The sequence below is a fragment of the Cyclospora cayetanensis genome, unplaced genomic scaffold, assembly GCF_002999335.1.
Source record: "Cyclospora cayetanensis isolate NF1_C8 unplaced genomic scaffold, CcayRef3 CcayRef3_contig_89, whole genome shotgun sequence".
In the NCBI taxonomy this organism is placed as follows: domain Eukaryota; phylum Apicomplexa; class Conoidasida; order Eucoccidiorida; family Eimeriidae; genus Cyclospora; species Cyclospora cayetanensis.
The window spans coordinates 98,980-124,472 of record NW_020312762.1 but is presented as its reverse complement, the minus strand read 5'-3'; the positions used below and the strand labels follow the sequence as shown (position 1 = coordinate 124,472).

General features: G+C 53.2%; 5 protein-coding genes across 5 annotated transcripts; 1 reads left to right on the top strand and 4 right to left on the bottom strand.

The window, feature by feature from the left end:
- Positions 1 to 2,145: 2,145 nt before the first annotated feature.
- On the bottom strand, positions 2,146 to 2,634 carry LOC34621397. The gene has a single exon (XM_022734612.2). It carries the CDS (start codon positions 2,632 to 2,634, stop codon positions 2,146 to 2,148), a length of 489 nt encoding a protein of 162 aa, XP_022593205.1.
- Positions 2,635 to 4,947: 2,313 nt separating this feature from the next.
- LOC34621396 (V-type proton ATPase subunit a3) lies at positions 4,948 to 9,090 on the bottom strand. The gene is made up of 6 exons (XM_022734611.2): positions 8,136 to 9,090; positions 7,496 to 7,675; positions 7,265 to 7,365; positions 6,897 to 6,992; positions 6,291 to 6,638; positions 4,948 to 5,928 (listed from the first exon to the last, which is right to left on the bottom strand). Exons 1-6 carry the CDS (start codon positions 9,085 to 9,087, stop codon positions 4,948 to 4,950), a joined length of 2,658 nt encoding a protein of 885 aa, XP_022593204.2. The 5' UTR covers positions 9,088 to 9,090.
- A 1,739-nt stretch (positions 9,091 to 10,829) lies between these two features.
- LOC113146992 (nascent polypeptide-associated complex subunit alpha, muscle-specific form-like) lies at positions 10,830 to 13,861 on the top strand. Its single transcript, XM_026335993.1, has 4 exons — positions 10,830 to 11,660; positions 11,754 to 12,584; positions 12,765 to 13,602; positions 13,677 to 13,861. The coding sequence occupies exons 1-4, from the start codon at positions 10,830 to 10,832 to the stop codon at positions 13,859 to 13,861; spliced, it is 2,685 nt and encodes an 894-aa protein (XP_026191778.1).
- Positions 13,862 to 15,165: 1,304 nt separating this feature from the next.
- LOC34621394 (probable protein phosphatase 2C 51) lies at positions 15,166 to 17,984 on the bottom strand. Its single transcript, XM_026335992.1, has 6 exons — positions 17,585 to 17,984; positions 16,548 to 17,335; positions 16,290 to 16,365; positions 15,828 to 15,970; positions 15,579 to 15,668; positions 15,166 to 15,228 (listed from the first exon to the last, which is right to left on the bottom strand). Exons 1-6 carry the CDS (start codon positions 17,982 to 17,984, stop codon positions 15,166 to 15,168), a joined length of 1,560 nt encoding a protein of 519 aa, XP_026191777.1.
- Positions 17,985 to 20,458: 2,474 nt separating this feature from the next.
- Positions 20,459 to 23,698, bottom strand: LOC34621392 (dnaJ homolog subfamily B member 14). Its single transcript, XM_026335991.1, has 11 exons — positions 23,621 to 23,698; positions 23,018 to 23,413; positions 22,814 to 22,876; positions 22,460 to 22,600; positions 22,243 to 22,334; positions 22,097 to 22,121; positions 21,661 to 21,732; positions 21,238 to 21,369; positions 21,020 to 21,122; positions 20,818 to 20,882; positions 20,459 to 20,617 (listed from the first exon to the last, which is right to left on the bottom strand). Exons 1-11 carry the CDS (start codon positions 23,696 to 23,698, stop codon positions 20,459 to 20,461), a joined length of 1,326 nt encoding a protein of 441 aa, XP_026191776.1.
- Positions 23,699 to 25,493: the final 1,795 nt, after the last annotated feature.

The window sequence follows — 25,493 nt, the reverse complement described above, 5'->3', positions numbered from 1 at the left end:
CACGAAAATTATTCAGCACAATCGGATATTGCATTTTGTCTCCTTCGGTGTCTCTTTTGATTTCCTCAGGCCGGGGCGAACACCCCCAGTCGTAGCTAGCCAAATCTCATATCTCCCTATCATTCCGCAATAAAAGGCTTTTTAAGTAGTCGGCTATGTTATGATGTCATTGGGTACCAGGATTATGGTGACAAGAAGGAATCCTTGCAGCTCTATAACCCTGAGGCACAGAAGCCATCACACGACAGCTATCCAGTTAGGCCTGCAAACCTCAAATTTTCACGCCTCCAACAGTATTGCCACACGGTTTTGACACAAGGAGTCCTATATAGGAAGCGACTCGTGCTTGGGTTGTACACTATATCTCTACACAATACGCAGCCACAATCAGCGTTGGATGGTACGGAAGGTCAGGGCCCTTGTGGAGCGATTGTAGAGCCCTAAACTACCTTCAGGACTTTCTACTACACTGATAAGATTGAAGAAACTCGGTGAAAAATTTGATGCTTGGTTTCCTTCTTCGAATACGTTATTTGCAGTAGAGTAGAGTCGGCTCACTTATTGCAAGAGGTTGGAATGTGCAAACGGATGTGAGATATAACGTCCATGTACCGCAACTGTGCTTGCCTCTCCCTCCAGCCAAAAGCCTATTGAAGGTGAGCAAGGAGGGTTAGGTGTTTGGGAAGCGTAGTCAAGTATTCCATAGCAAGCTCTGCACTGGCTTGGAGTTGGGTGCTCCCCATGTGGAGCATAGCATATGTAGAGCGTTACAGATACGCTTGCAGGGTAAGCACTAAACATTTTAAAGGCGAAGTTTTCAAGAATCGTCGACTACACGGCCCTTTCCAGGAGGCAGTCAAAACTCCTACTGGTTAGGTAGACTTCAAATCCATCTATCTACCGTTAAAAATCCCGCATAGGAGACGGTTTCTTGGCAGGCCACGAGCTGCAACACTCTGCTCGAAGACACGGTTCCAAGCTGGAAAGCTAATGAAGCCTGAGGCATGCTTCGCACCTTGATTTGGAACCTGATGAAAAATCCAGTGCGGCCTGAACGAAAACATTATTTAGGTCCATTTTCTGACAATGGGGGCCATACCGGGGCCGAGTGCCTATACAATATTCTTAAGAGTCTCTGACAAGCGTCACCAAGCAAGGAAGCAAAGCTTTTAGGAATTTGACCGGCACCCTCTTCCATGACCGTAGAAGTCAGATTTACATACTACAGTGACACAAAGCCCCCGAAAATCCGCCTCATAATGCTAAATTTGCTGTTTATCTTCTTTTAGGAAGCATATCACACTTCCACTGCTCCCGTGTGTGCGGCTGCTTGCTACACACTGTTCTCCTGTTCCGTTTGTCTTTTTATATAGCAGCGAACTTGACTACTTTTTAGGAGGGGAAGGGGTGGGGACAGCGTGCATGCATGTGTGTCTCTGTATCTTTGCCTCTATCTCTTTTATCCCCCCAGAAGCAGAGCAAGGAGAAGCAAAGCACTAAAGTACGCCAATCAGTCTTATTTGAGCGCAAAATACGAGTGCAAGAAGGCTGAGCCTGCCGGCTTGTTCTCTACTTCAAAAGTCATGCTTCGGAGCAACAAAGCTCTGTTCCCTGAATGTGATGCAATGTTGTTTGGCGCCTATTGACCAAAGGAGCACACCGACATCCTTGGCGTTCTTTCGACCAATTTCAAAGATCAATTAGTGCACAAACGCGAAGAATAAGGCGCAGCAAACGCGTGCCACAGAGGCACACCTACGCATACACATTCATGAATCTGGCGAAGATCTCTAGGGGAATCCAAAACACTATAAGGGGCCATTGGCTGCCCGAAATCACCACAAACAGAGAACTGTTTGAGTCCTCATCAAAAGGCTGGCAGACTTCTTCTCTTCAAAAAGAGGTCCTTGAACTCACTGTATTGTCTATCTGCTCAGTTGCTACAATTGACAGCTGAGGTACGGGGTTTGCGTGGGCCCCCTCATTTCTGGCCGCTAGTGGTAAGAATTTCTGGACTGTGTAGCTTGCTTATCTCGATAATAAGCTCAAATGGTCCTGGATTTGTGTCTGTATCGTGTTCCTTCCCTGCATGCCCGTATTCCAACCCACCCATCCCCTCCTCCCTCCATCTTTTTGTGATTCCCCTTAGAAGTCTAGAGGTTCCTGCTGGCTAAAGGGGTCCAGGTTGAGTTTAGCACACCCGTTGCACGCACAAAGGCAAATGAGGGAAAAGAAAGCGACGAGGAGCGTATAGCTGCCGCAGATGATCCCAAGACCCCCCGCGTACCCCAAATTTGCGAAGAGGGCCATGACCAGATTCCAGCAAAAGAAACGAAAATAGTCCCCCGTCACGAGAGGCAACTCGAAGCTGGAAAAGTGGGCAACTAAAGAAACAGCCCCAAAGAGAAACGGTGTCCATACATCTACAAACACCTCAGGGGTAAAGGAGAAGAGCGCTTGCCTCCATCTCTCCTGATTTACGTCCCCCATGAAGTTTCCCGGTTCAACATAGAGCCGAACTTTGCTTGCTGGTAGAAGGAAGCACCACAGTATTAGCGTGAAGACTCCAGACATAAAGCCCATCCAACTGGTCACCGTAGCCAGCGTAGCAGGGCTCTCGGCATTCCTCGCCATGGCCGAGACCAAAGGGCAGCAAGCCACAATTCATATACCTTAGAGCCCTCGAAACGCGCGGCAATGGGCGGAGATTCACTCTAACCACTAAGAAGCAATGAGGAAAAGAAAAGAACTAGGAGACACCGCCCTTCAAAGGCCTCTAGAACGCGTGGGAGGAGCCGGGGTGCAATGGGCAGAAAATAACGCGAAGCGGCTGAAGGTGGCGCTCTGCTGCTCAGAAACACCCATAGAGAAGCAGGAACTCGCTGATGAAGCACGGGGGGAAGTGCAAGAAAGAGAGACTGCATGGACTGGGGAGACAGAGGCCCTCCCACTCGCACAGGTCGTGCTATGAGATATCATTACGTCTAACCCCGCTGGCTTTGCTGTTGCTGCTACGTTAAGCGAGAGGAGGGAGAGAATGGCAGAACCTCGGGGTCTTAAGAATGCTTTGTGCTGTCCGACAGCGAGTCGCAGCTGTCACAAGTGTTTGGAGACCGGTGACTACACACCAATTTCACGGGTGGTTGACCTCTAGGTTCCAATTAAGAAGAATGAATTAAAAACCTACCCTATGTAATCTTCTAGAAGCAAACAGGGGGAACAGACAGAAACATTAAGAGCGAGAACGGTACAGACCCGGCCCCAAGCGCCTGCTCGCCTGGGTTCAATGCTAGGGACTGAGCAGCCAGTCAAGTTTGGATCATGAATAAAAGATTATCTATAAGGCTTCAGAATATAATAAGGATTCACTATATGTGTGGATTTTAACAGGGCTCCGCAAATATCACGGGCAAATGAGACCGTAAATCCCTACACCAGATTCCGGAAGCCTTACCAGAAATATTTCCAGGGTCAAAATGCCATAGTCAGAGCAGAATTGAGCATGCAAGTCCTTAGAAATATGCTTCACACTTCAAAGCCGAGGACTGCGAACAAATGGCCGGATGTATACTCCCTACGTCATAGGGGTGGTCCTTGGAGCAGAAGGCCCAGTGTAACTCCCCTCCGGAGTTTCCACAATAAGACATCCAGTCCCCAGACTCAGCCAACTAGAAACCAAGCGTGATGTGAGCTAGAGAATAGTGGGGGGTGCATGCTGGTGATTGAGCCCTTTGAGCAGCTAAGGTGTTTGCGCCCAGCAGCACACAGGAAGCGTTTGCTGCAGATATGGCTTAGCCACACATCAGGATCTTCACCTACAAGGCAGAGAGCTCAAGGACAGTCATGCCCACAAATAATGCTTTACCGAGTGAGTTAATACATCAGGAATGTAACTGACACAGTGTAACTTGGACCGCTAGACTAGCCATAGAAGTATTTACAGTGCAGCTCAGACATTCATGGTTACAAGTCGAGATTACCATGTCGCGCTTCTACGTGCCGACCTTGTTCCATTTTCCACCAGCGCGCATTTTGGGGCGCTGTTTAATGGCGATTATGAGAGACGCCCTGAAGTTGGACTCAAGTTGCCTTTGGCACGCCTATGCATCACAGGCGTGCCTCCAGATGTCTTATAAAATGCAGAAAAATAGAATATATACGGACCAATTCAAGAGCTAGATGATGAGAGAAGCAAATATTGCTTAAGGCGTGAACCGGAATTGTTATGAATCAGCATTCTCGTTGTCTACGCGTACTAATCTCAACGCATTACTCCGCTGCGGCGTGTAGCAGGCTCGCTGATCCTCTTTTTCCACATATTTTCCGAGCCGGGGGCTCCGTTTCCGTAGGTCCCGAAAAATGCACACATTTGTATGTCTCGCAATGCTCAAAAGGAATCTACGGAACTAAGAAATCAGATGAGATCGTTTATCGAGTAACTTGCTCACATGCTGCCACTTTGTTTGTTGGTGGCTGTGAGTCAGTCTCGGCGATTCGCCCCCCTGCACAATTGAGTACCCCCCAGATAGATGAAAGGGACGTATCAGGCTGACAGTGACATCTGTCCGGCTGTCGGCAAAACAAACTGCAAAGAAACTTTGTTTGCCCTCCTCCGAGGAGCCTTCATTGCGACGCCGATGAACGACGTGCAATTCTACCCATAAAACAGAAGCAAGCAGACGCGACAATATTCGCTTGCCTGCCTGTCTTTTGTTTGCTAATTGTTGGTATTCGGATTCTCGCGTCTGGGTGGACCAGCTTCCAGCCCAAACAGAATGCCAGCAATCAGTAACTGCACTGACTGGCCTCCTCTCTGCGCAGTGCAGATGAGGAAGCTGGCAGCAGAGACAGAGAGACACCGAAAGAACGGAAATGACGAAATAAAAGGCCATGAAAGAAAGCAGAGGTAGGCAACACTCGGGCAGGCTGATGAGTTCAAATGCCTCTTCATGATGCTTTGGGCTTAACAACGGCAAGGAAGTCCAGGGGATCGAACTTGTAGCCGTCTCCCTTGAAGAATTTGTTCTGAAACTCAACCCACTGCAGCCTAAGGGCGTGGAGAGAGACCTCTAGCAGATCCATACAGAGAATGACCCCAAAGGTGATGAAAGCGAAGAGGGCAAAGACGAAGAACAACACAACAGCAACAAGCGCGGTGCTATCCGACATTGTCAGTGCCCGAACAACTGTTTGGGAGTAGAACACAAGAGAGAGCTGTTGGTGAGCCAGCGACAAAGCCCACAGACGAAGATAGGAAGCCGTGTTGGAGATGGTGCCTAGCACAAACTCGATCGTTTCAATCATCTGGAAGATATAGAGGTCTCCCGCTCCTGCATCTTCGTGTTCGTCACCCTGGCCTCCGCCTGCTCCGGAAGACTGGTGGTGCGCCAGTCCAGAGTTGTGATCATTGTTGCTTCCAGCTTCGGGGTCGTGATCTCCTAGAGCCATGTCGATCTTCTTGCTGCTGGCCTTCTTCTGCTTGCTTTTGAGCAGCAGTATCGTCGGCTTCACTAAGAACATGACTGGAACCGTCAGGACGATAAGCACCAAGAGGACCCTCTCCACGGTCTGTTGGTTCGGGTAGAGCTCCTCGTCTGGCGTTACTTCACCCATCATACACATGTTGATGATGGCACTGATGAGGTTGGGCTTGTTGTGGGTAAGAGGCGTCACCCATTTGTAGAGCACCATGAAGTTCATATATCCGATGAGGGTCATGAGGAAAATAAACTGGGGAATAAACTCGAAGAAGAAGTCCAATTTGTCCTTGAAGTGAATCGCATTCAAACCCTTCAACAACACGCCGACCCCCATGTGCACCACCGCAATAAGAACCGACAATTTCATTTTGATCGAGTTCATCATGAGCAGCTCGTTGGTGGCTCCCTTCCACGCAGGATCTACTCCAAACGGGTACGTCTTCTCGCCCTGAGCTCCCAAGCATAAAGGGAACGCGCAAACACTGACCCCTCAACCCTAGAGACAGCAGCCATATTTTTGGTGCCACACTAATACCACCCTTCTACCCTGTGCGTCCCCACCCCTCCCCTTCGCACTAAGCAGCACAACACACCCCCATACACACACACTCACAAATATACATCCACCACACGCCAAGTGGAAAGACGAGAAAGACTATATATGGCCACGCAGCAGACACAGAAGAAAACACAATCCTCGACGGGAGCAGAAAAAGGCACAAATAGCGGAGGCAGGCACGGCGAACAGAAGGCTGAAAGGCAAAAGAGGCCGTAAAGACTGCACTAAGACCAGCACCGTTCGCGGCTTACAATTCGTCGTAGTCTGATACCGCCGTTGATCTCCTCGTGTCCATCTTCCGTCCAAGTAGTCCCGAATATATCGACACCCAAGGCGAACAAGTCATTATAGAGGAAGCCAGCATAAAAGGCGAAGAAACCCATCAGAGCAAGGAGATATCGATACGGTACAAACGACGCAAACATGCCTCCGTTTTTCTTGAGGTAGTCACTGAAGAAAAGAAGATACAGGCCGAGGAGGAAGACAATACCACCGTGCCCAATATCGCCGTACATCACGCCAAACAAGAAGGGAAAAGTCACGGAAGCAAGGAAGGCTGGATTCGCCTCTTGATAGCGGGGGACGCCGTAAGTATCCACCTGAACAAGACAGCCCGCCAGAAACGACATATGGAGACATGTGACACTACACGCGAACATACAAATTTAAAAACACAATCCAGAATAGGGAGAGGCTGGCAACTGAAGTGGACAGACAGTGCAGTCGGACGGACACGAAAAGATGACCCCAATTCAGGAGACTCTTTCGACGCCTCCATTCAGCGACAAAAGTCGGGGATTTCGATGGAAAACAGATAATAATAATACGATAACAAATTGGAGTTTGCTCTCTCTTACAAGCATTTGGCTCGGGTCCGTGAACTCCGTTGACTTGAAGAAGGTTGGCGGCATTGCGTTAGAGAACTGCTTCTCTGTGAGAAGGAACGCCGACCCCTAAGAAACACCAAAAGGGGACAGCCAAAAACGCATGCAGATGAGGCCTCATATGGGCGCTGTTAGTTCACGATCTTGCCTCACGCTTTGCTGTGGGGCCCGACATGTGTGCTAAAGGGGAGGATCTGCATTATTCCATCGCGAAACAGCATCCCATGACCAGCAATGGCCACGAAAAAAGGCGCATGAGAAGAGGCAATTAGAGAGGCAAGAGTCTCAAAACATGAACAAGCAGCAGAAAAGAAAACACGTGCTTTCTCCGAATGAAGTACCTGTTCGTCGCCCTCCGTCTTCATTGACTTGAGGACCATCCTCACGCTTTCCTCCTTCGCCTTGGGAATCCAACATGAACACCGCAGTGTCATATCTCTGCCTAGAGCACATCCAGAAACACAGTTGCTCCGTCAATAAATCGTAGAAAGCACTCAGTTCCCGATTTTCACGACCGAATAGGCCCCTTCACACACTGCATGCATCACAGCGTAACCTCGAGTACTGCCTACCCTCAAAGCAGTTGAGCGCCGCATAAATGGCCTTTTCCTTCTGACAGAACATCCTCCATTCCTCAATGAGTGAGGAGCTGCCCTCCCTTGGAATGTCTAAAAGCGTGGAGATCTCCCCCAGGAAATAGTTTTCGTATGCGGCAAGGGCCTTCTCCTTATCCCGTATGACATCCGTCAATGCTGAGCAGAGACAGCAGAGCGGAGGAAAAAGACACGCGCGACATCAGAGCAACGGCTCGGCAGATTGCGACAGGGAGAGTATTGTATGTGCCAGTTTCTCGAAAGAAAAGCGCGCAGAAAGACACATCAGATGGCTTATTTTTAAGATACAAGAGGCACTGGATGTTGAGGGCAGCAGAGAGCACGCGCCAAGCACGGCGAACAGACACCGACCACACGACTAGGAAGCATATTCAGGCAAGAAAAGAGCTGCTGGGAGTTATAAGATACATCTACGGGCGTTAGACAGAGAGCGCGATACGAGAACACGAACACCACGTGGGGGAGGGGGGTAGTAGGGGAGGAAAGGGGGGTAGAAGGGTACTTCTACAGCAACGCGATGAAGCCACATGAACCTGAGCAGTGCTTTAGAAGCCCCCTAGACATGCCAATCCTCCTTAAAGGACCCCTGCCTTCTCACCGTCCAGTCTTTCCTTCGCTTGACGGAGAGTGGAAGGCCACTGATAACAATGGCCGTTGAACGCCAAGCAGACTCTCTTGATCTTTTCATGCAAAAGGGACTGCGTGCTTCCCTGGTGATACACCACAAAGACGTTTTTCTGGAGATCTGCTCCTGTCTTGGGATCCGTGAACTTCTGATCTGTCGGTTGGAAGAAGGAAAAGGCGTTGCCTCTAGTAGACCTGAAGAGCGTGCGCTGGAAGCGTGGAATGTCTTGAAGTGCAATCATCCCCGCGACAGCAGACACAGCCGCGTTCTCTCCCGTCTTGCTAGAAGCGGAAAGACTCATGAACTCATCTCCTGACTGCGGAAACAACAAGTTGCGGCCGTCTTCAATGTCTTCCGTATCTTCCTGGAAATCCCCACGGGGGCCCCCAGCAGGGGGGCCCCCCGAAAAACCCCTTCCAGGACCCTGTCCGTACAGTGTGTTTCCACCGGCCCCACCGACCCTGAGCTGTTGCACCGCCACCTGCAAGACGCACTGTTCTTCCAACGCTGCATTCTTCTCGTTCTGCAAATTTGTATTGTTGCCCTTGAATAGCACGAATTGCGCATACAGACGACTCAGCGCCTCCTCCACGCGATCCAGGATATACCCTTTTCCGTTCTCGAGGAAACTCTGGCCGCCTTTCGGCGCCTTCACCACTAGCGGAGCGGTATCCCCTCCTCTCGTCGCTGCCGTGGCTAGCTCCAAACACCTTATTTCCTCGTGAAGGAAGCGAATGATCCTCTCCATCTCCTCGATTCGCTGAATGTAGTTGTTATACGGCCTGACGAGAGCATTCGCCTGCATATCTACAAATTGAACAGCTGACAGGCGCCCTATCCTCTCCAACATTTCATGAGCGACAGGAAGCGAGGAGGGAAGTACCATCGTACCCCGCACCATCGGCTCGCTCCGCAAGGTCGACATCTTCTCTCGTCTGTTGACTGCCTCTGCCTTCGTTGCTTTCCCGTCTGTATCTTTCTTGTTCTCTGGCTTGCATAGGGATCAATCTGGGGTCACAATGACGATGGCATCATGCCGAGAGGCGAAATTCAACACGCAGGAAGACAACAGGGCACCTAACTCGCCCTCCCTGCTTGATCCCCCTGTTGCCTCACCACCCCCTATCGACTCTCGCGCCAGGCGTTCCACTCGCGCTTTCCCCCTCCTACCGCTCTCTCTCCCTTCCCTCCGCTTCTTAACATGCGCCAGCAACGGCGTTACACGCGAGGATCCGAGGCGTCAGCCCACAAAATACACTTGCCAGAGGTATATGCGAGTCTAAGCAAGCGCAGGCAACGCGGCACCCCCTCCAATACAGACGGTTCAGAGGACGCCTCAAAAAGAAGGGGGCACAATTCCACGGGTATGAAGTCTCCAAGTCAATAAAAATGCTCCTTCAGTGCCAGCCGCTGTGATGCGAGTGCTATCAGGAGGACTTTTGCATCAACCCAACACCGCCCCTGCTGCCTCCCTTCACCCCTCCTTTAATACGACTGAGAAGAAACAAGACAACAGAGTGAATTAGATTGAAACCCCTTGCAACAAGTCGATAGAGGAAGTCTGAGCGACTCCAAAACAGCTGCAGCGTAGCAACAGCAGCAGCTAAGCCTAAAAACGCTCGACCCCGCACGGGAAATGCAGAGAAAGATGGAAATGGGGCCCAAATGAGTTTAGAATGATTATACTAAACGAAAAAGGCCTTAGAAAATCCCTCAAACGGCGAATGGCCCTCTCTGCAGAGCTTGCTTCAGCACATAGTAGAGGGGAGAGAATGACTGCTGCTGCTGCTGATGCTGCAGTCAGGGCTGTTTCGCCTCCTGCTGCTGCTCTCATGCGCTTCTTTCTCTGCTTCTTCTTCTGCTGTTACCTGCCTAGGAGAATATAGTTTACACTTTTGTTTTATTGCATTCATGCGCTTAAGCAGCAGACACTCTGGGGATACCTCTTTTCCTCTTTGCCTGCCTGGTGCCTGCAATTGTTGTAGTGCTTGCGTTCGCAGCGCAGCAGCACCACTGGCAGCAGCACTAGTAGTAGCAGCAGCAGCGACACAGTTTCCATTTTTCTGGTCTTAGGATACTTGTTGCGGCTTGTATGCTTCTTCTTTTGCTACGGAGGAGGCAGAAGGCCCTTGAGGGCCTCCCTGCCTTCTTTCTGCGACGTGTCATCGTCTTGTCACACCAGAATTGAATGAACACCATGAAAGGAATGATTGGAAGCATCAGCAGCGAATGCCAACGGTCTGACTGCTGGCCGTGTGAATATTGACGATGTGGTAGGTGATGCCAACGTTTTTAAAGACCAAAGTTGAAGCCTTGGTGCCCCGATCTTCCCCCACCTCCTTGCCATCCCAATGCGTCAGCTCCTCATTGCCTCGTCTTTCTTCTCCTCCTGTTACAGCCTGTGGGTGGCCTCGCGTCAGCCTTAGAGGCTCTGTGCTCCAGATTCTGCCAGGGAAAAGATACCTGTGGACGGCTCTCCTGGTAGGGGTCTTGAGCCTGAGCGAAACAGATATTAGGAAACACATCATTAAGACGGCGGCGAAAAAGGACGGAAGGAGGCATCTAAAGAGGCATCTAAGGAGGCATATAGGCAAAGAGAGGCAGACACCAAGAGGCAGAAGGACGGAGGAGCGGAGCTAGAGAAACACACAGAACGCGGCCTCTAGAATGCTGATATACTACCGGCTAAGCTCTGAGCATGCAGGGGCGTACAGAGAGTGCCCTATTTCGGGCCCCACAGTGACGGTGGCTGAGTTGAAGCAAGTTCTCGCTCGGCGTTGCGGCTTTGCTGCTGAATTTAGGAGGAAGATCGACTTTCGAGTCTTCCTTGTGAACACCAGCTCAAGTAGCAGCGACCCCACCCCCCAGCCCCCCCCCCCGAGCAGCAACAACACCAACGCCACCAGTAGCAAGAATGAGTGCGATCCAGTGGGCGGAGCAGGGGAATTCCTTGTGGAAGCGGAACTGGAAGAACAGCCGATTCAGAGTTTCTCGCGGGTTGTGCTGCAGCGAGTGGTTATACGGGGCCCTAGCGGTCAAGAGGTGTTGCAACACAGTGCACGGACGGAATTGTCTGCTGCTGAATGGAGCCAGGCGGGGCCCCTCAGGGGCCCCAAGCTGCGTCTGCCTCCCGAGTGGGTGTGTGGCTTGTGTGGGGGCATCATGCGGCAGCCTCTCTTAGTCAAATGTGCATCGAACTGTGGCCATTCCGCCTGTCGAGGATGCATTGAGGTTCAACTGAAGAAGCAACACAGATGCCCCTTTTGTCTCTCGGCTTTTCGCCAGATCATGCGCAACAAGCGGCTGGAGGAGATCCTCAAAAACGTTAATCCCGACGATTACGAGCAGCCGAATGCAGTGGCCGCTGGAGACCCAGGGGCCCCGGGGGCCCCAACGGGGGACCCCGAAATCGGGGCCCCCGAGGGAACTGGGGGCCCCCCTTCCCCTCCTCAGACGGATCCAGCGGGTGCGCCCCATCCGGAGCCCCCAACTGGAGAGGCAGCAGCACAGGAGGGGCCCGTGCAGCAGCCTCCAGCTGCAGACGGGGGGGGCCCCCCCGATGAGGGGCCCCCGCTGCCTGTTGAAGAGGAGGCAAGTGCTGAGACCATTCCTAATGGAACGACTTCTTCAGGAGTGGCAGTCAGCGAAGGGGGGGGGGCCCCTTCAGCGGGGGCCTCTGCGGCACCCCCGCATTCTCCTGGGACGGCGGTAGCAGGGGGCCCTCGTCATTTTGTCTATCTGCAGCCTTCGAAGAATCTGCAACTCATGAGAGACTTCGACTTGATGGTGGTGGATGCTGCTTCTGAACTAGCTGCAGTCCTCGCGAGCGCGTGCATGCGGGAAACAGAGACTGCTCCTGCTGCAGGTGCTGCTGCTGCTCCCGCCGAAGCGCCAACAGCAGCGGAAGAGTTCTTCGTTGTTCCCTGCTGCCTCTGTGGCGGGGGCTCCTCCTTTTCCATTGGGGGCTTTGTTCGTCTATGGGCCCTTAATCGGGTGCCTTCGACAGACCCTGCAGCTGCAGATGTTTTGTCTCAGTGGCAGATGCAGGGGAGTCCTTCGTACGCAGCGGGGGGGGGCCCCTCGGGTGTACCTACACCTGCATGTGTACTCAGGGTTAATTGGATTGAGAAGTATGGGCGCCTGCCGATGCTCCCTGCTCGCAAACAGCCGCTGTGTGGCTTGTTTGGGGGGGCCCGAAGGGGGACCGCCTCCACGGGGGGGGCCCCACAGGGGCATGGGGTGTTAAAACGCACAGCTTTGGGGCTTTCTTTAGAAGTTGCAGTAGATTCCACCAAATACGAAGAAGTCCTCTCCTGCGTAAGAGACTATGTGCAGTACGGCAGCAGATCAAATGAACCTTGGAGGCAGGGGGCTGTTCTAATCGTGCCCGCCACTGTACAGACAGGTCTAGGGGCCCCCCCAGTAACCGCTCCGGCAGCAGGCGACGTGCATGCAACAGCAAGGAGCAGTCCGTCTCGATCTGTTGCTCCTGCTGGTGGGGAAGGGGTGCCCGGAGACACTGCCTCTCCTGCTGTGGCTGCTCCGTTGCCTGCCTCGAACGCACCGTGCCCAACCGACGAACAGCAGCAACAAGTCGCTGCTGTAGCAGCAGCAGGGGGCCCCAAGCCCTTAGGTCTCCCGGGGAAGCCTCCAAACCCCCGGAATCCATTTTTAGGATACACCGCAATCCTGCCTTTCCTGTCAGAGGAGCAGTTTCTTCATGTTCGCCGCCTGCAGATCAAAGCACTGAAGCGCGCAAACTCGGGCCCCCGGGGAGCCTCCAGACTTGAGGTCACAGAAATATCGTCAGCGAGCAGCGGAAGCAGCAACAGGAGAGACAGTCTACACGCTAATGAATCTAGAAATAAGGGCAGAGTTACCCCGAACGTACCCCCCCCAGCAATCGCCACATTAGCAGCCGCAGCACCAGCAGCGTCCCCTAAGAGGCCCTTCCCTCCCAGCGTGGCAGCAAGAGCAGGGCAGGCAGCGGCAGTAAGAAAGGCACCACCATCTGCAGCAGCATCGCGGGGTGCCCCTCCAGGTAACGTGACAGAAGCAGTGCGAGGTGCCAATGCACCTGTCCCTAAAAGGGCCCCAGCTGCGCCTAAGCGCGCAGCTGGGGGCCCCTCTGGTGGCCGCAGAGCGCCTGTAGTAGTGCCACCTCCCCTCAAGCGGTTGCGCATCGCATTGGGGCAAAGGGGCCCTGGCACTGTTGGGCCCTCAGGAGGCTTCTCCTCTACCGTCGCATCCTCAGTAGAGACACCGGGTAGCAGCACGGCGCCAGCACGTAAGGGGGAGGCATCCACTGCTGCATTGGTGGGCCCCCCGGCGACGACGCGAGCTAGCGGGCCCCCCGTGCGTGCGAACGGGGCTGCATGCGTTCTAGTGTCTGGTAGTGAGTCGGGGTGTAGAAGCATCCTAGGGGGTGCAGAGGCGGGAGGCGGGCGGGCAGAGGGGCCCCGCGTAGCCGGTTCGGCGGCTTCGGACTCATTGGCTTGGTGCTGTGCTGCAGAGACACCGCACGAGGGCCCTCAGAGGGACTGTGGGCAGAGCAGCAGAGGGACGGGAGAGGGGTGGCAGGCAACACGGGAACACGGGAGGAAGCAGTAACAGCTCAGCATATAAACGCTCCCCAGCTTGGGAAGGCGGGTTGGGGTAGAGTGGGAACGCAAGGGGGAGGACGGTGTGAGGGTCCCTAGGGCCCGAAGTAGCCTTGCAGTAAGAGGGCTTTTCGCCGCGGGTGCTGCTGCTGCTGCCAAAGATGTTCTTGCTGCTGATGCCGTTCAGTCAGTACACATGCCAGTGCAAGGATTCCTCAGAAGATACGGAGACAGCGTGCTCCGTAATAGCCTTCCTAGAGAGGCCCTGTTCTCCTTTCTCTCTCGTTTGTCGGCAAAAGCAGCTGGCCCCATTTGCAATGGCGGTCTTGTTCGCTTGTATCGACAAGCGATTCCCCAGCCAGTCATCGTCAGCACAGTTGGTGTTGGGGGTTACACGCGGCCTGAAGTACCTTGCCGCTTGGCTTCTTCCCGGAGTGGTTCTCCTTCGCGCTATTTCCGCGGGCTTCTTGCGCTCTCTAGTAGGGCAGCGCGTTGGCTGGTGCGAGGTGTCTCTGCAATTGGACGCCTTTGTGCGGAGCTGGGCGTACTGGCAAAAAGGGCCTCGGCGGATGGGAAGGGGAGCGCACTGCAGGCTAATGGTGATGCGGAGCAGCATCACTGGGAGCGCGCTGTGGTTGGAGGTCCCCTGCCTAGCTAGCTGGGTGGCTTGGTAGCTAGCTGCGAGTCACTCAGCTAGCTGCGGCCTTCGCGGCGTCGTTAGCACCAGGAGACCGACTTCTTTGGGGTGGGAGTGGAAAGGGGAGGAAACACACCTTTTAACTGTCCCTGCAATTTTGTATGGAGTGCTATTTTCTAGAGTCCAAGTGTGTTGCCACTGGTTCCTGAGTTTCTTTCCTTAGCCTGGGGTTGCAGCTGCCCCTCATTGTTTTTCTATATTATAGGCAGCAGTCTAGTCGTGTAGCGTTGTTAGCCTTTTGCCGCTTGTATCGAGAGCCGCAGGCGCGACTGTAGCTAGCTACCCTGCCAGTGTATTGCGTCAGCAGAGCGAAATAGGTCCCCTTGCAATCTACGCAGCCCCCTATGCACTGCTACAGTAGCTGCTTAGCAGCCCCTCAGCTCGTTTGACAACCCCACGTTCGAAGCCTGGCTTCAGTGGCTTTGTGACAGGCCTTGACGTTTAAATATATCAGGTCCGCCAAAGAGACTCTCTCCCACGGTACTCAGACAATGCCGAGTGGCACGTGTGCACACCGTTGTATGCGCAGATGCACATGAATTCTCAGGCAGCAGCTCTTCGGAGAGCACAGCACTAAGGGGAAAGCAAAGCATACGAAGAGCCTAAAGGAACCAGCAGCAGAAGAGGCAATCGAGGGGAAGAGATGGGGCACTACTGCCCTTTTCCCAGCGTCCCAGCATAAAACTTGGTCGCTGAGGGGGCTGCTTCAAGAAGTCTCTGAGGCTTGCGTATCGGTGTCGAAGACTACAAGCATTGCAGTGAGGTTATCCTGAGAAGGCATTCGTCAAGCATGCAAGGACGAAACATGAATAGATAGGAGCAGAGACTGAAGAGAAGTGGGCAGAAAGAGCAGATATGCGGAACCTAGCGACAATACCAGCCAGGGGCCCGGAAGGCATGCAAAGGATGTGTTGAAGAATAAAATCGAGAATGAGAAGGAAGAGAAAGGGAAAACGGCAGATAGCGTCGAGGGAGAAGTCAGAGTAAAAGAAGGTCGGCGACAGAAGTGCAAATTGGCACTGAACAACGGGGCGGCAAGCAACCTCAACAAAGTGAGATACACACAGACCGATTTAATATGCGGCGGGAAAACTTCTTAAAGCGAGACTATATACAGACCTGGCTGCCTCTCTCAAAAGCGGTCTTGATAACACGACTAGTAGCCTCCTCTGGGTTGTGCAGATGCATGGCCACAAGATCTACAACTTCCTAAAATGTAGACACAACACAGCGTGAAAGTCTCGTCGGAAGCGCAAACACGCACAAAAAGTGACAACTTGGCGTTTGGCCGTGTGGAAGGCCTAGAGGGATTCTCAAAGCCTGAAGACAGAGTATCTATACACAGTAAGAAGAAACTATTCGCCTTGCCTGGTCTGTAAGAGCATCCCAAATGCCGTCGCATGCAAGGAGCACAAAGCGGACTTGAGGTGTGAGGGGCAGAAGGACCACCTCGGGTGTTGCACTTATGAGGCCCTCGCTCTTAAGATCTCGGTCACCAAAGGATCGAGACACTGCATTGACAAGGCGCAAGAAACAAACAAATGCCTTGTGCGTCTCTCCCTGGCTGTTGTTTGGAGACTTCCACGGATGCACGCCCCCGTAGTGAAGGGTCTAGGGACAGACCGCTAGTTTGCACGAGCAGCTGCAGAATGTTTGCCAGTTCTAAATATGCAACGCGAGTAACAGCAGCCCGCCACCACACACAGACAGAGACAGATAGACACACACAGACACAGACACACAGACAGACACACACAGACACAGACACACAGACAGACACACAGACAGACACAGACACAGACAGACACACAGACACAGACACAAACTCACCGGCAAGGAGAGTAGAGGGCTGCTGAGAAGCTCCCCCTATAGTGCACTGCTCGTGCTTCAAGCGCTTCGTCCTCTCCTGTGTCGGACGCAGAAGGAGGACCATTAGCGCTGCAATATAGCGTCTCCCTCACAACCCGCAACACGAGCCACACCAGCAGCAAAGCCCGCACCGCTGCCTGCAGTACCAGTACCCCACAAAATGCAGCAACGCGAAGGCTAACACAAGCGATCTCGGAAACTAAGGCAAAGTTTGCATACCTCGTAGTCCGCTGGAGCCACTCTAGCGACTCCCCCCACCATCAACACATGACCCCCAGCCTTTTCTATCCTCGCCTTCTCATCGATCCTGCTCGGTTTGTGATCTTCTGTCAGCCGCACCGCCACCAGCGCAGAAGAGTCGTCCTCTCCAGCAGCCTTTTTAGCATCCTCAGAAGCTCCTGCGAGGGAGATCTTCGGAGAGGAGGCCTGAGAGGGAGCCTTCTTCACCCCTGCGACAGCGCGCGAGTCTCCCACCCAAGAGACAACCGCGAGGGGCCCCACAGTAAGCAAGGCTACTGCAGTGCATCCCGCGTTCGCCTTCGTCTTGTACTTGGCGATAAACTCCTTGTCCGTTTGCTTGTAGACGGAAAAGAGGCGGTGGTAGAGAGAAGGCAGCAGTCCTTGGAGACCTTCTGGTAAGGCTGGGAGGAGATTCCTCAGAGAAGGGCACAAACAAGCGTCTTGGGGGGAGCCTTGGGGTGCGAGGCTGGAGAAGGAAGCAGCAGAAAGGGGGGCTAAGAGACTCGATGCGCTTGTCGAGTCGTTACACTGCAGCTCCTGAGTCTTCTTGAGGCCTCCTTTTTCGGGGGTGCCCGCCCCCTCAGCTCCTACGGACGATCCTGGGGGAGACGATCCCGTGTTCGACTTCGCCGCAGCCGCTGGAGTTGCTGCTGCTTGCTGCGGAAGCTTTCGCGTAAGGAGATCCGCGAGTTTGGAGGGCAGTACAGAGGAGCAGAAGTCCGAGCAGCAGACTCCACGATGCCCATCAAAAAGAGCAACCAGCGAGGCTGCAGAAACAACAAAAAACGTGTTTTGAGAGGATTTCAAATGTTGGTGCCGTGCATCTCACGGCGAAGGAGACGCTAAATACTGCGTGCATGACTTGGCAGGGGATTGAGAACACCTGCATAAGGATTTTCGAGCATCGGGTGAAGGTGCGTGGCAGAGAAACCCATGAGATGAGGGACAAAGACACACAGAGAGAAACAGGATCTCAACGAGCTTTCAAAGAAGACGAGCAGTGTAAGAGGCCTCACTCGAGGAGCATCCCCACGAGTCGACAACTGTCTGCGCTTCACTCTCCAGTAGACTCCGCAGGTCAGACACCACAACATGCCGATCTTCCTGAACCCCCCGCCTCCCCTGCATAAAGCGAACGGCCACACGCTGTCGCGGCGAGGCGCCTCGAGGCTGTGGAGGCGTGGATTGTGGAGGCGCAGTGCCAGGATCTTGGCTCCTCTCATCATGTTGAGCTTTATCTGTCGAGGCAGCACTCGCGCTGTGCTGTGAGAGAGGATCCTTTCCGTTCCTGGTGTCTTGGGGACCATCAGAGCGTCTCTGAGGCTCACCGTCCCCTTGGGGAGGGCCCCTAGGCCGTCCTACTTGTTCAGTAGGCGCATGTTCATTGTGGGGAGGAACTTCTACCTCTCTGGACATCGGGTGAGTCTCAAAAAAATGCCAGAAAAGAGAGGCGGGAAAGGGGGAGAGGGGGGTGATCTGCACGCCAGAGGACGGAGGCAGGACGGGGGCCCCTCAGCTGCTTCGGCGAAGCCTCCGCGAATTAGCTGCTGCAGATCTGCCTAAATACGCACTGAGGGGGTATAAGGGGCGAATTATGAAAAAACGTTGAGAGCGTTTCGCGCAAGGTTCCGCGAAAGCACGCATCAGGGAGCGAAGGGACTCCCCCAGCGTTGCCGCAAGGCTGCCGCAGCTGCTAGCGACACAACGGGCGTCTCTGCCAAACGTGAAATCAAAGAAAAGAATATATGCCGTGCAAAGGGACAGGCAAAGAGATGCATGCTTGCAAAGGGGCCCCCCAGCTACGACGTGTGGGGCCCCAGGAGGAGGGAGAAGGGCTTGTGAGCTGTTGTTATTCCGATACTGCGGGTAGGGGCCCCTTAAATGGCAGATCCCCCATTCACTTGCCCTAAAGAATGATTTTTCTCGGCGCTCCTTTGTTTCCGTTCATTGTGTTCCTTGGCAGCTCGTTTTGCTTTCCCCCCTGGCTGCTATCCCCCACCAGCGGGAGTGTACGAGGGTTTCACGAATTGTCGCCTTGCTTCATTTTTTTCCCTAGGTGCTTCTTGTTTAGTCTTTCCTTCGTCCTTGCCTCCTGATACGCAAGCTTTCCTTCCCTTTTGCGCCCCACCTTCACCCAGCTTTCCCCCAGTAAGTACCCTGTGCCTTTTGGATTACTGCACTCCCCTGAGAGCAGCTGCTCGTCACAAGGCCGGAGGCGTATGCTTTCGGCGCCTTCCCCGAACTCAGAAATACTCCCTGTCACTTCCCACTTTGCAAGATGTCCGCAGTGCCGAACATTCCAGGGCTGGAGCAGCTGCCTGCGAAGGAGCGGTCACTGGTGATGGCGGAGTTGAATCGTCTACAGCTCAAAGACAGCATGGACACATACAACTCTTTGGTGGAGAGGTGCTTCAACGAATGCGTAAGAGAGTTCCGGGCAAAGGATTTGGACTCCAAAGAGATGGCTTGCATTGGATCCTGCGTGAGGAAATTCATGGAATTCTCCGCAAGGCTGGGCCAGAGATTTGCTGAAAAGAACATGGCCAGTAACTAGTTGCTCGGAGGAGAGGAGGCGCATGCAGAAAGGGACGCTGTAATCGAAGGGAAGAAGCGCACACGCGTCATAAATAACCAAAGCCACAGGCATATAGGAAGCAGCCTCATCCCGGTATGCAAACGACTGATAGGCAGCGTGGAAAGAGGCACCACTGGTAAAAGAGGGAAGGACCGCGAGAAGGTTGAAGGACTATGCAGAGGAGGAGGTACAGGGGGCTCATGAACACCACGCAGTACATGTACACGTCTCTCTTCATATCTGCAATACGGCACATAGCTTCCCCTCCCACCGCGTTCCTCATGTACGTGAAGAGCTTCCTCTCTCCCTTTTCTGCACATCGCCATTTTGGAGGGAGGGCTCCGGGAGGGGGAAGGGGCCTCCTTTTACTGGTCGAAACGAACAAAAGCTCCTCCCGCGCTTTCTTCTGTAGTAAATAATTCGCGAATCTCCGTGCTCGACGGCTACAAAGCTCGCCCTTAAAGTGATCAAACCCACCTCGCCGTATCGCCGTAACAGTTGTACTGCAATGCGCGACAGCCCAACACATGACGGCGGCCTTAAAGATGTATTGGGGTGTCAAGGTCTTCATGAGATCCATTTTCCCATACGGCGCCGTATGTGAACTCGGATGTCCAACAGACACCGTTTAAACACGCATGCACAAAGGGATTTGGGGCTTGCAAGGGCCTCTATGCAGATCCCCTCCCTACCTCCCAGTGCTTGGGGAAACAAGCGGTCGTTATTACTTTGGTTTATTAGTTCGAGAGGGGGCAACATAGAGGGTTTGCCCTTGAAGTAGGATGGATCTGCTCCCTCTGCCCGCTTATCTGTCTTCGAGCGTGCCAGAAGAAAGCAGCGTCTCGTGTGATACGTATGCCACTACACGCAGTGTATGCCACTACACGCAGAGTCGGGAAGAGAGCTTCCCTAAAAAGTTAGAGTGCTGACTGTCGTTGCACAAATATCCCACAAATAATTTCCATAGCTTTACCATTGTTGCCACAGACACACGCAGAACCGCACGCGAGCTGGACTCCTATCGGTGGCCGCTGCGCGTCGCAGTCTCCCAGTCGCATGCCGTGCAGTCTCGACGGCAAGCAAGCAGTGTGAACATACGCTACTGAAGGTACACGCCTACTGGCCAATTCGAACAATTACCTCTCTGGGGTGTACACATGTCTCAGCAGCACACTATTGTTCAACCACGCGGTGTCTAGGAGCCAGGGAAAAAGTGCCGCCATGGGTATGGGATATCTCAGGTTGATCGAAACAAGCTCTGCACATTATGGAGGGGCGCTCTGCTGCTGCAGGCCTCCGTCGTGCCATGAATCGTCTAACACTCTAAGAACACTACAGAGAACAGGAGCGCTCCTTGCGCTTTCTCTCCCCCCGCACTAGCTGCACCCATGCTAGCAGCCTCCAAGGACCCCTCTTGGATGTTGTGTGCAGAGCCTCCAAACCTACGGCCCTTGGGTGTCGGGCTGCACCCCGCCTGCAGCTCTCTGTGCCGCAACAGCGCAGACATACAGAAAGTAGACATCCTCGAGCTGCTTCGTTTGCCCGGAGTTGAAGTTGAACGGACATGATGCCCTCTCTGGTAGAAGGCACTTGAATTAGAGACCATACCTCCAACAAAGAGAGAACGATGCAGGAAAAATAGAAACAGAACAGAATTAAAAAAGAAAAAAATACCTGCAGCAGTTCTAACTTCTTGCATCCCGGCCTGGGGCGGTCGAGAAGCCGCTTGATCGATTCATCTGCGGAAGCACGAGCAGGACGCATTGCACATCAAGTGCTCTAAGCTATACATCTTCGCAACCTCGATGCTCTGAGCCATGCATTTCGAAGTCTTTGACTAGTAGCCTCCAGCTCTTAATCTTGGAATCCGTCTTACTGGAGGCCATGTGGTAATGCGCCGTCGTGAGGTCCCTGTTAAGCCTGTCATTCTCCGAGCTGCAGACGACTTGGTAATGCCGAACCTCGACTTTCCGTTCCAACTGCACAGCGCACCACGCGCAACAGCGGAGCACAAATGAGCAGAAGCCTCGCGCGCACAGGCAAGCATCTCACGGGGAAGTGGCACCGCATCCGCAGACACCTTTGTGATCGCACCTCTCTGACTTTGTCTGGTTGTGGAAGAATCTCATTCATGAATCCGTCTCCCACATAGTAGCGAACGGAATGCAGCTGGGTAATACGGGGCACGGGGAACTCGCGAGTCTGGCGGAAGGAGTAATAGGCAGCCTGCAACGAACAGTCGCACTCCGTATAATCAAGCAAATGCACTGGGAGAGGAAGGAGCCAGAAGCATGCAAATTAGCCTCCGAAGTAGAGAAACAGCAGAAAGGGGAAGGCGGGTGTCGCAGAAGGCAGACGAGGGCTTTGGGAACACTTCGAGAGTGTAAAAGCGCAAAAAACAGGAGAAAAGCACCCGCCTTTAGGAAGTGCCTTGGAGATAAAAGTTGAGATTAAAGGGCAGAGTGGAAGAGAAGAGACAACAGAAGGTCAGAAAGGTCCCACCCCATGTGGACGTACCGGAGACTGCCCCTCTTGAGGGACGAAGTTAAACAAGAACATCAATACAAATAAAAGCAACATCGGCAAGAACTGAAGCACAAACCTAGCAACAGCCAAGCTAAATCCATGCCAATACACGCATATGCATACATGCATATACACATGAATAAATACACATGTACATGCACCCTGAAAATGCGAGAGAGAGAGAGATAGAGACACACAGGCAACGATAGAGAAGTATGGACAGCCAGCCAGACTACCAGATGTATACACAAAGAGACAGGCAAACGCTTCCGCTCCCCCACAGAAGGCCCTTTAACGCCGCGCCGAAAGCAAGGCCAGGGGCAGCCGCAGAGCACAATTGAAATACGTGAGGGTTGGATTGAAAATTAATCACGAAAAGCCGAGAAAACGCATGGGCACCTGCGTCCAAAGGTGATTCGTGCCTCACTTGAATAAACGTGTGCAAGCCATTCCTGCGGACACAGCGCACCCACCGTCCCCAGATTTCGCTCAAAAAAAAGACAATAAACCTGCTCAAGCTTTAAAGTTCAAACACGCACGCAACACGCTGAGAAAGAGAGAGAAAGAGCTCACTCTTGGTGGTATTGTTGGGTGCGAGATCCCCTGCCATGATGCCCTCTGCCGTGATCTCTGAGACTCTGCCCAAAGAGAACGCGGAACAAATCCTGCGCGCAACAGCCGCAGCACCCGCACAGCATCGTCTCTTGCTCTTAGCAGCAGCGGCAACAACAGCAGTGACGGCAGCATCAGTGGGAAAGAAGGGGAGAAAGGGCAGAACGTCGCGACGAACCTCTGCAGTCATAACATCGGGGTGAGAGGTGTCTCCCCGATACATGTAAGGCTCCGCCCTCCCCTCCACCGCTTGGGGGCCCCCCATATCGTAGACTCGCCGCTCTTTGGGGTCCAGGAGGGTGCCTGAGACTTTGCTAACCTGATCGCAAGCATTGTGCAACAGTGGCAGATGCAGATCCGAGGGGAGGAGGCGGTAGACAATGCCTTGGTGGGGCCGGCGAGCGGCGAGCACGTAGCAGCCGAGTAAATGCGGCCCCTCCGAGACAATAGATAAAACGAAAAAAGGCAAATTGAAGGGAAGAAGCCGTTCCGCTATGCCCTCCACGCGCTCCTACATTCTGAGATGCCTCACCTTCTTAAATGCATCTTCTGCTTTGGGGGCTTTGTTCTTGTCGGGGTGCAGCAGCAGCGCAAGCTGCAGGAGACACAGGCAATCCACCCCAGAACGTTAATGTGTGGTGCAGCGGCTCTAAAATGCGATTAAAAAGAGCCATCTTTTCTTGGGAAATAGCCCTATAGCTGTCAATTACACAGCCACAAAGCCTTAGCCCCCCACCCGTCGGTAGGCTTTCTTGATAACTTCCTCAGAGGCGTCATTTGAGACTCCAAGGACCCTGTAGTAACAGCTCTCCTGTAAAACAGCTTCACACAGCCTGGCTTGCTCAGGCGTATGAGCAGGGGCAGCAGCAGCACCTGCTGCTGCTGCGCAGCTCCCTGACGCTGCACTCCGCGATCTCGTGAGATGAGGCGCCGAGGCAGATGTGTTCGAAGGGCGGGAGACGCCCGGAGAAGCTCGCCGCTGGCGCGAGCCAGACGAAGCTTGAGCCCCAGTTTCGCTGCTGCCGTTGGTGCTGTTTGATGCACCGTGCTGCTTGTGCGCGCAGGCAGCAGCAAGAGACTCAATCTCGGGAGAAGGAAACATGCGCTGCGCCTTGTCCAACAGACGCTGCGCCTGCATACGGTGCACACATCCACAGCGAACGCAAGGACCTCAACAGGGGATGATAGATGCCTCCCCGAACAAGCACTGTGTGCAGTGGCTCGCAGACATGTGCAGCAGCTACTCTTTCTTGCAGCAACTCCAGCAGTGCGTGCAGCGGAGTCTAAGGCTGGTGCTGCTGCAGCACCAGCCTTAGACTCCCGGGGAAAGATGGCGCACCTTTGAAAAGTCTCCAGCCAACATGGCCTTTTTTGCGAGGGCCACACACTTGGCCGCCTCATCCTTGTTACCCTCCATCTTCATGAGTTTTTGCTGCTGCTGCCGTCGCTAATCGCAGTGATGCTGCCGCTGCTGCTGCCTGCGTAGACAGTGATGCTGCTGCTGCAGCATCGCGACCTCCGCTGTCACACGACAAAATGCAGCATCAAACAACCTGAAGCTGGGGGCCGCTCAAACGCTGCAGAAGCCCTTTTCCGATCTCGCTTATGAGTCCTCTGCCGCTGTCTCGGTGCCCGCAACTATGCATCAGCAAATCCTCGTCCTTGTTCAGCCTTTGAATCAGAGGGCTTCGATTCGATCTCCGTCTGTACACCTCAGGGCCCCTGCGCATGCAGCTTCTGAACCTTGCGGCGGTTTTCCTTTCCAACGCGGGTTGTCTACGTACAAGTACGGATTAAATTACTTTCCTCTAGAACGTATTCAAGGGAGAAAATTAAGAGGCAAAACTTCAAGGGCCAATGAGGGGCAGCAGCAGCCCTACGGGCTTGGGGTGTACGAAGAGCTTACAGCATTAAGCGATTCACAACTAGCCACAACGTTGCAGTATCTGTACACCGCAACATCGTCATTTCATCTCACAAGCCTCTCGACGACGGATTCGGCTACGGAGGGCCCCTCAGCCCCGGCAATGGCTGCCGGCTTGCTGCCGCTGGAGAAAAACACCACAGCAGCCTACGGCAGAAGCCACATTTATGGCTGCGCTGCGCCGTTTTGCGTCCAATAGAAAATAAATTGTTAACAGAACTAGATTTGAAGGGGCCACTAGAAAGTTCAAGAGGCAGGGGGCACACATCAGGGGTTTGCCGCCATGCAGACAGGTGTTGGCAAGACGCTACAGCCCAAGCCTCCAGTCGCAGTGCCTCCAAAATCGCGTATATGGGCAGCGCCTCATCCTGGCAAATGACCCCACCACTCTGCAGTCGCCGGAGGCTCAGTGCACGCCTTTGGGGCCCCATAGGTAGGAGAGTTCCCTCATTCTACGAACCACCATTGTAGCATCCCCCACTACGCTCAAGGTGTCTCTCCTGCATCATATATATTTATTTCTGGATCACTTAATACTGATTGCGTGAGTAAAGGCCTTTATATACCGTGGTTTCTGCACAGTAGGGATGTCTCCACCCCATTCGAGCACATTCATTGTGGCTAAACGCAAAGGCGGTACCTACTTCTAGATACATTTGCACAGCAAAAACTTAGTCTATTTGATTTACGTTCAATCAAAGACTGCGTGATCTGGCTGTTCACCTATTCCATACGTTGCTCAGCGGAATATTCCCGTATTGTAGGACTCAACCGTGCGTCTCTATGCTAAACCTGTAACGCTCTAATTTGGACCACCGCAGGGGGATCCTTTTGAATCCAGGCTCCATTAGAGCCTGATGAAAATCTTTTAATGTGCGTTTACATACGAAATTTCCCTACGTCATGCTCGAGCCCCTCAGAGGTCTGGCATGGGAGAGAAAGGAGGGCGAGTGTAAAAACTTGTTTAAGGCCTCTACAGGGAGGGCTTTAACCCTCATATAATACAAACTAAATAGCAAGGTACTAAGTTTTCTAGAAAGAGAGCTCCCCTCTTTCCATTCCTTTGGTCCCCAGGATTACTGACATTAGGGTGTAAGGACAGTTAGGTCGCGTGTATCTGTACCATCCAAGCACTCTGAGGTAGCGAGCTAAAGCTACACTTTTACAATTTTTACTACCTTAGTTTTTTAAAAATGAATGATCAGCAAAGAATAGGCGAATCCGGTTGTCTGTTCGAAAACCAAATATAATGCAGAGCACTGTCAGCTTGCTACAAGGAGACGTAAGT

What these genes read in the sequence shown, in the direction of transcription:
- LOC113146992 (XM_026335993.1), top strand. Translation starts at nt 10,830, where the DNA reads ATGCTGATATACTACCGGCTAAGCTCTGAGCATGCAGGGGCGTACAGA. An exon ending in CGGAGCCCCCAACTGGAGAG is followed by an intron (nt 11,661 to 11,753) that starts GCAGCAGCACAG and finishes GTTGAAGAGGAG; the next exon opens with GCAAGTGCTGAGACCATTCC. An exon ending in AGGGGGTGCAGAGGCGGGAG is followed by an intron (nt 13,603 to 13,676) that starts GCGGGCGGGCAG and finishes TGTGCTGCAGAG; the next exon opens with ACACCGCACGAGGGCCCTCA.
- LOC34621394 (XM_026335992.1), bottom strand. Translation starts at nt 17,984, where the DNA reads ATGTCCAGAGAGGTAGAAGTTCCTCCCCACAATGAACATGCGCCTACT. An exon ending in CTCGTGGGGATGCTCCTCGA is followed by an intron (nt 17,336 to 17,584) that starts GTGAGGCCTCTT and finishes TTGTTTCTGCAG; the next exon opens with CCTCGCTGGTTGCTCTTTTT. An exon ending in GGGATGCTCTTACAGACCAG is followed by an intron (nt 15,669 to 15,827) that starts GCAAGGCGAATA and finishes TCTACATTTTAG; the next exon opens with GAAGTTGTAGATCTTGTGGC.
- LOC34621392 (XM_026335991.1), bottom strand. Translation starts at nt 23,698, where the DNA reads ATGGAGGGTAACAAGGATGAGGCGGCCAAGTGTGTGGCCCTCGCAAAA. An exon ending in ACCCAACAATACCACCAAGA is followed by an intron (nt 22,122 to 22,242) that starts GTGAGCTCTTTC and finishes CTGTGTCCGCAG; the next exon opens with GAATGGCTTGCACACGTTTA. An exon ending in GCATTACCACATGGCCTCCA is followed by an intron (nt 20,883 to 21,019) that starts GTAAGACGGATT and finishes GTGCTTCCGCAG; the next exon opens with ATGAATCGATCAAGCGGCTT.
- LOC34621397 (XM_022734612.2), bottom strand. Translation starts at nt 2,634, where the DNA reads ATGGCGAGGAATGCCGAGAGCCCTGCTACGCTGGCTACGGTGACCAGT.
- LOC34621396 (XM_022734611.2), bottom strand. Translation starts at nt 9,087, where the DNA reads ATGTCGACCTTGCGGAGCGAGCCGATGGTGCGGGGTACGATGGTACTT. An exon ending in GGCGCTCAACTGCTTTGAGG is followed by an intron (nt 7,366 to 7,495) that starts GTAGGCAGTACT and finishes GATGTGCTCTAG; the next exon opens with GCAGAGATATGACACTGCGG. An exon ending in CGGACCCGAGCCAAATGCTT is followed by an intron (nt 6,639 to 6,896) that starts GTAAGAGAGAGC and finishes TGTCTTGTTCAG; the next exon opens with GTGGATACTTACGGCGTCCC.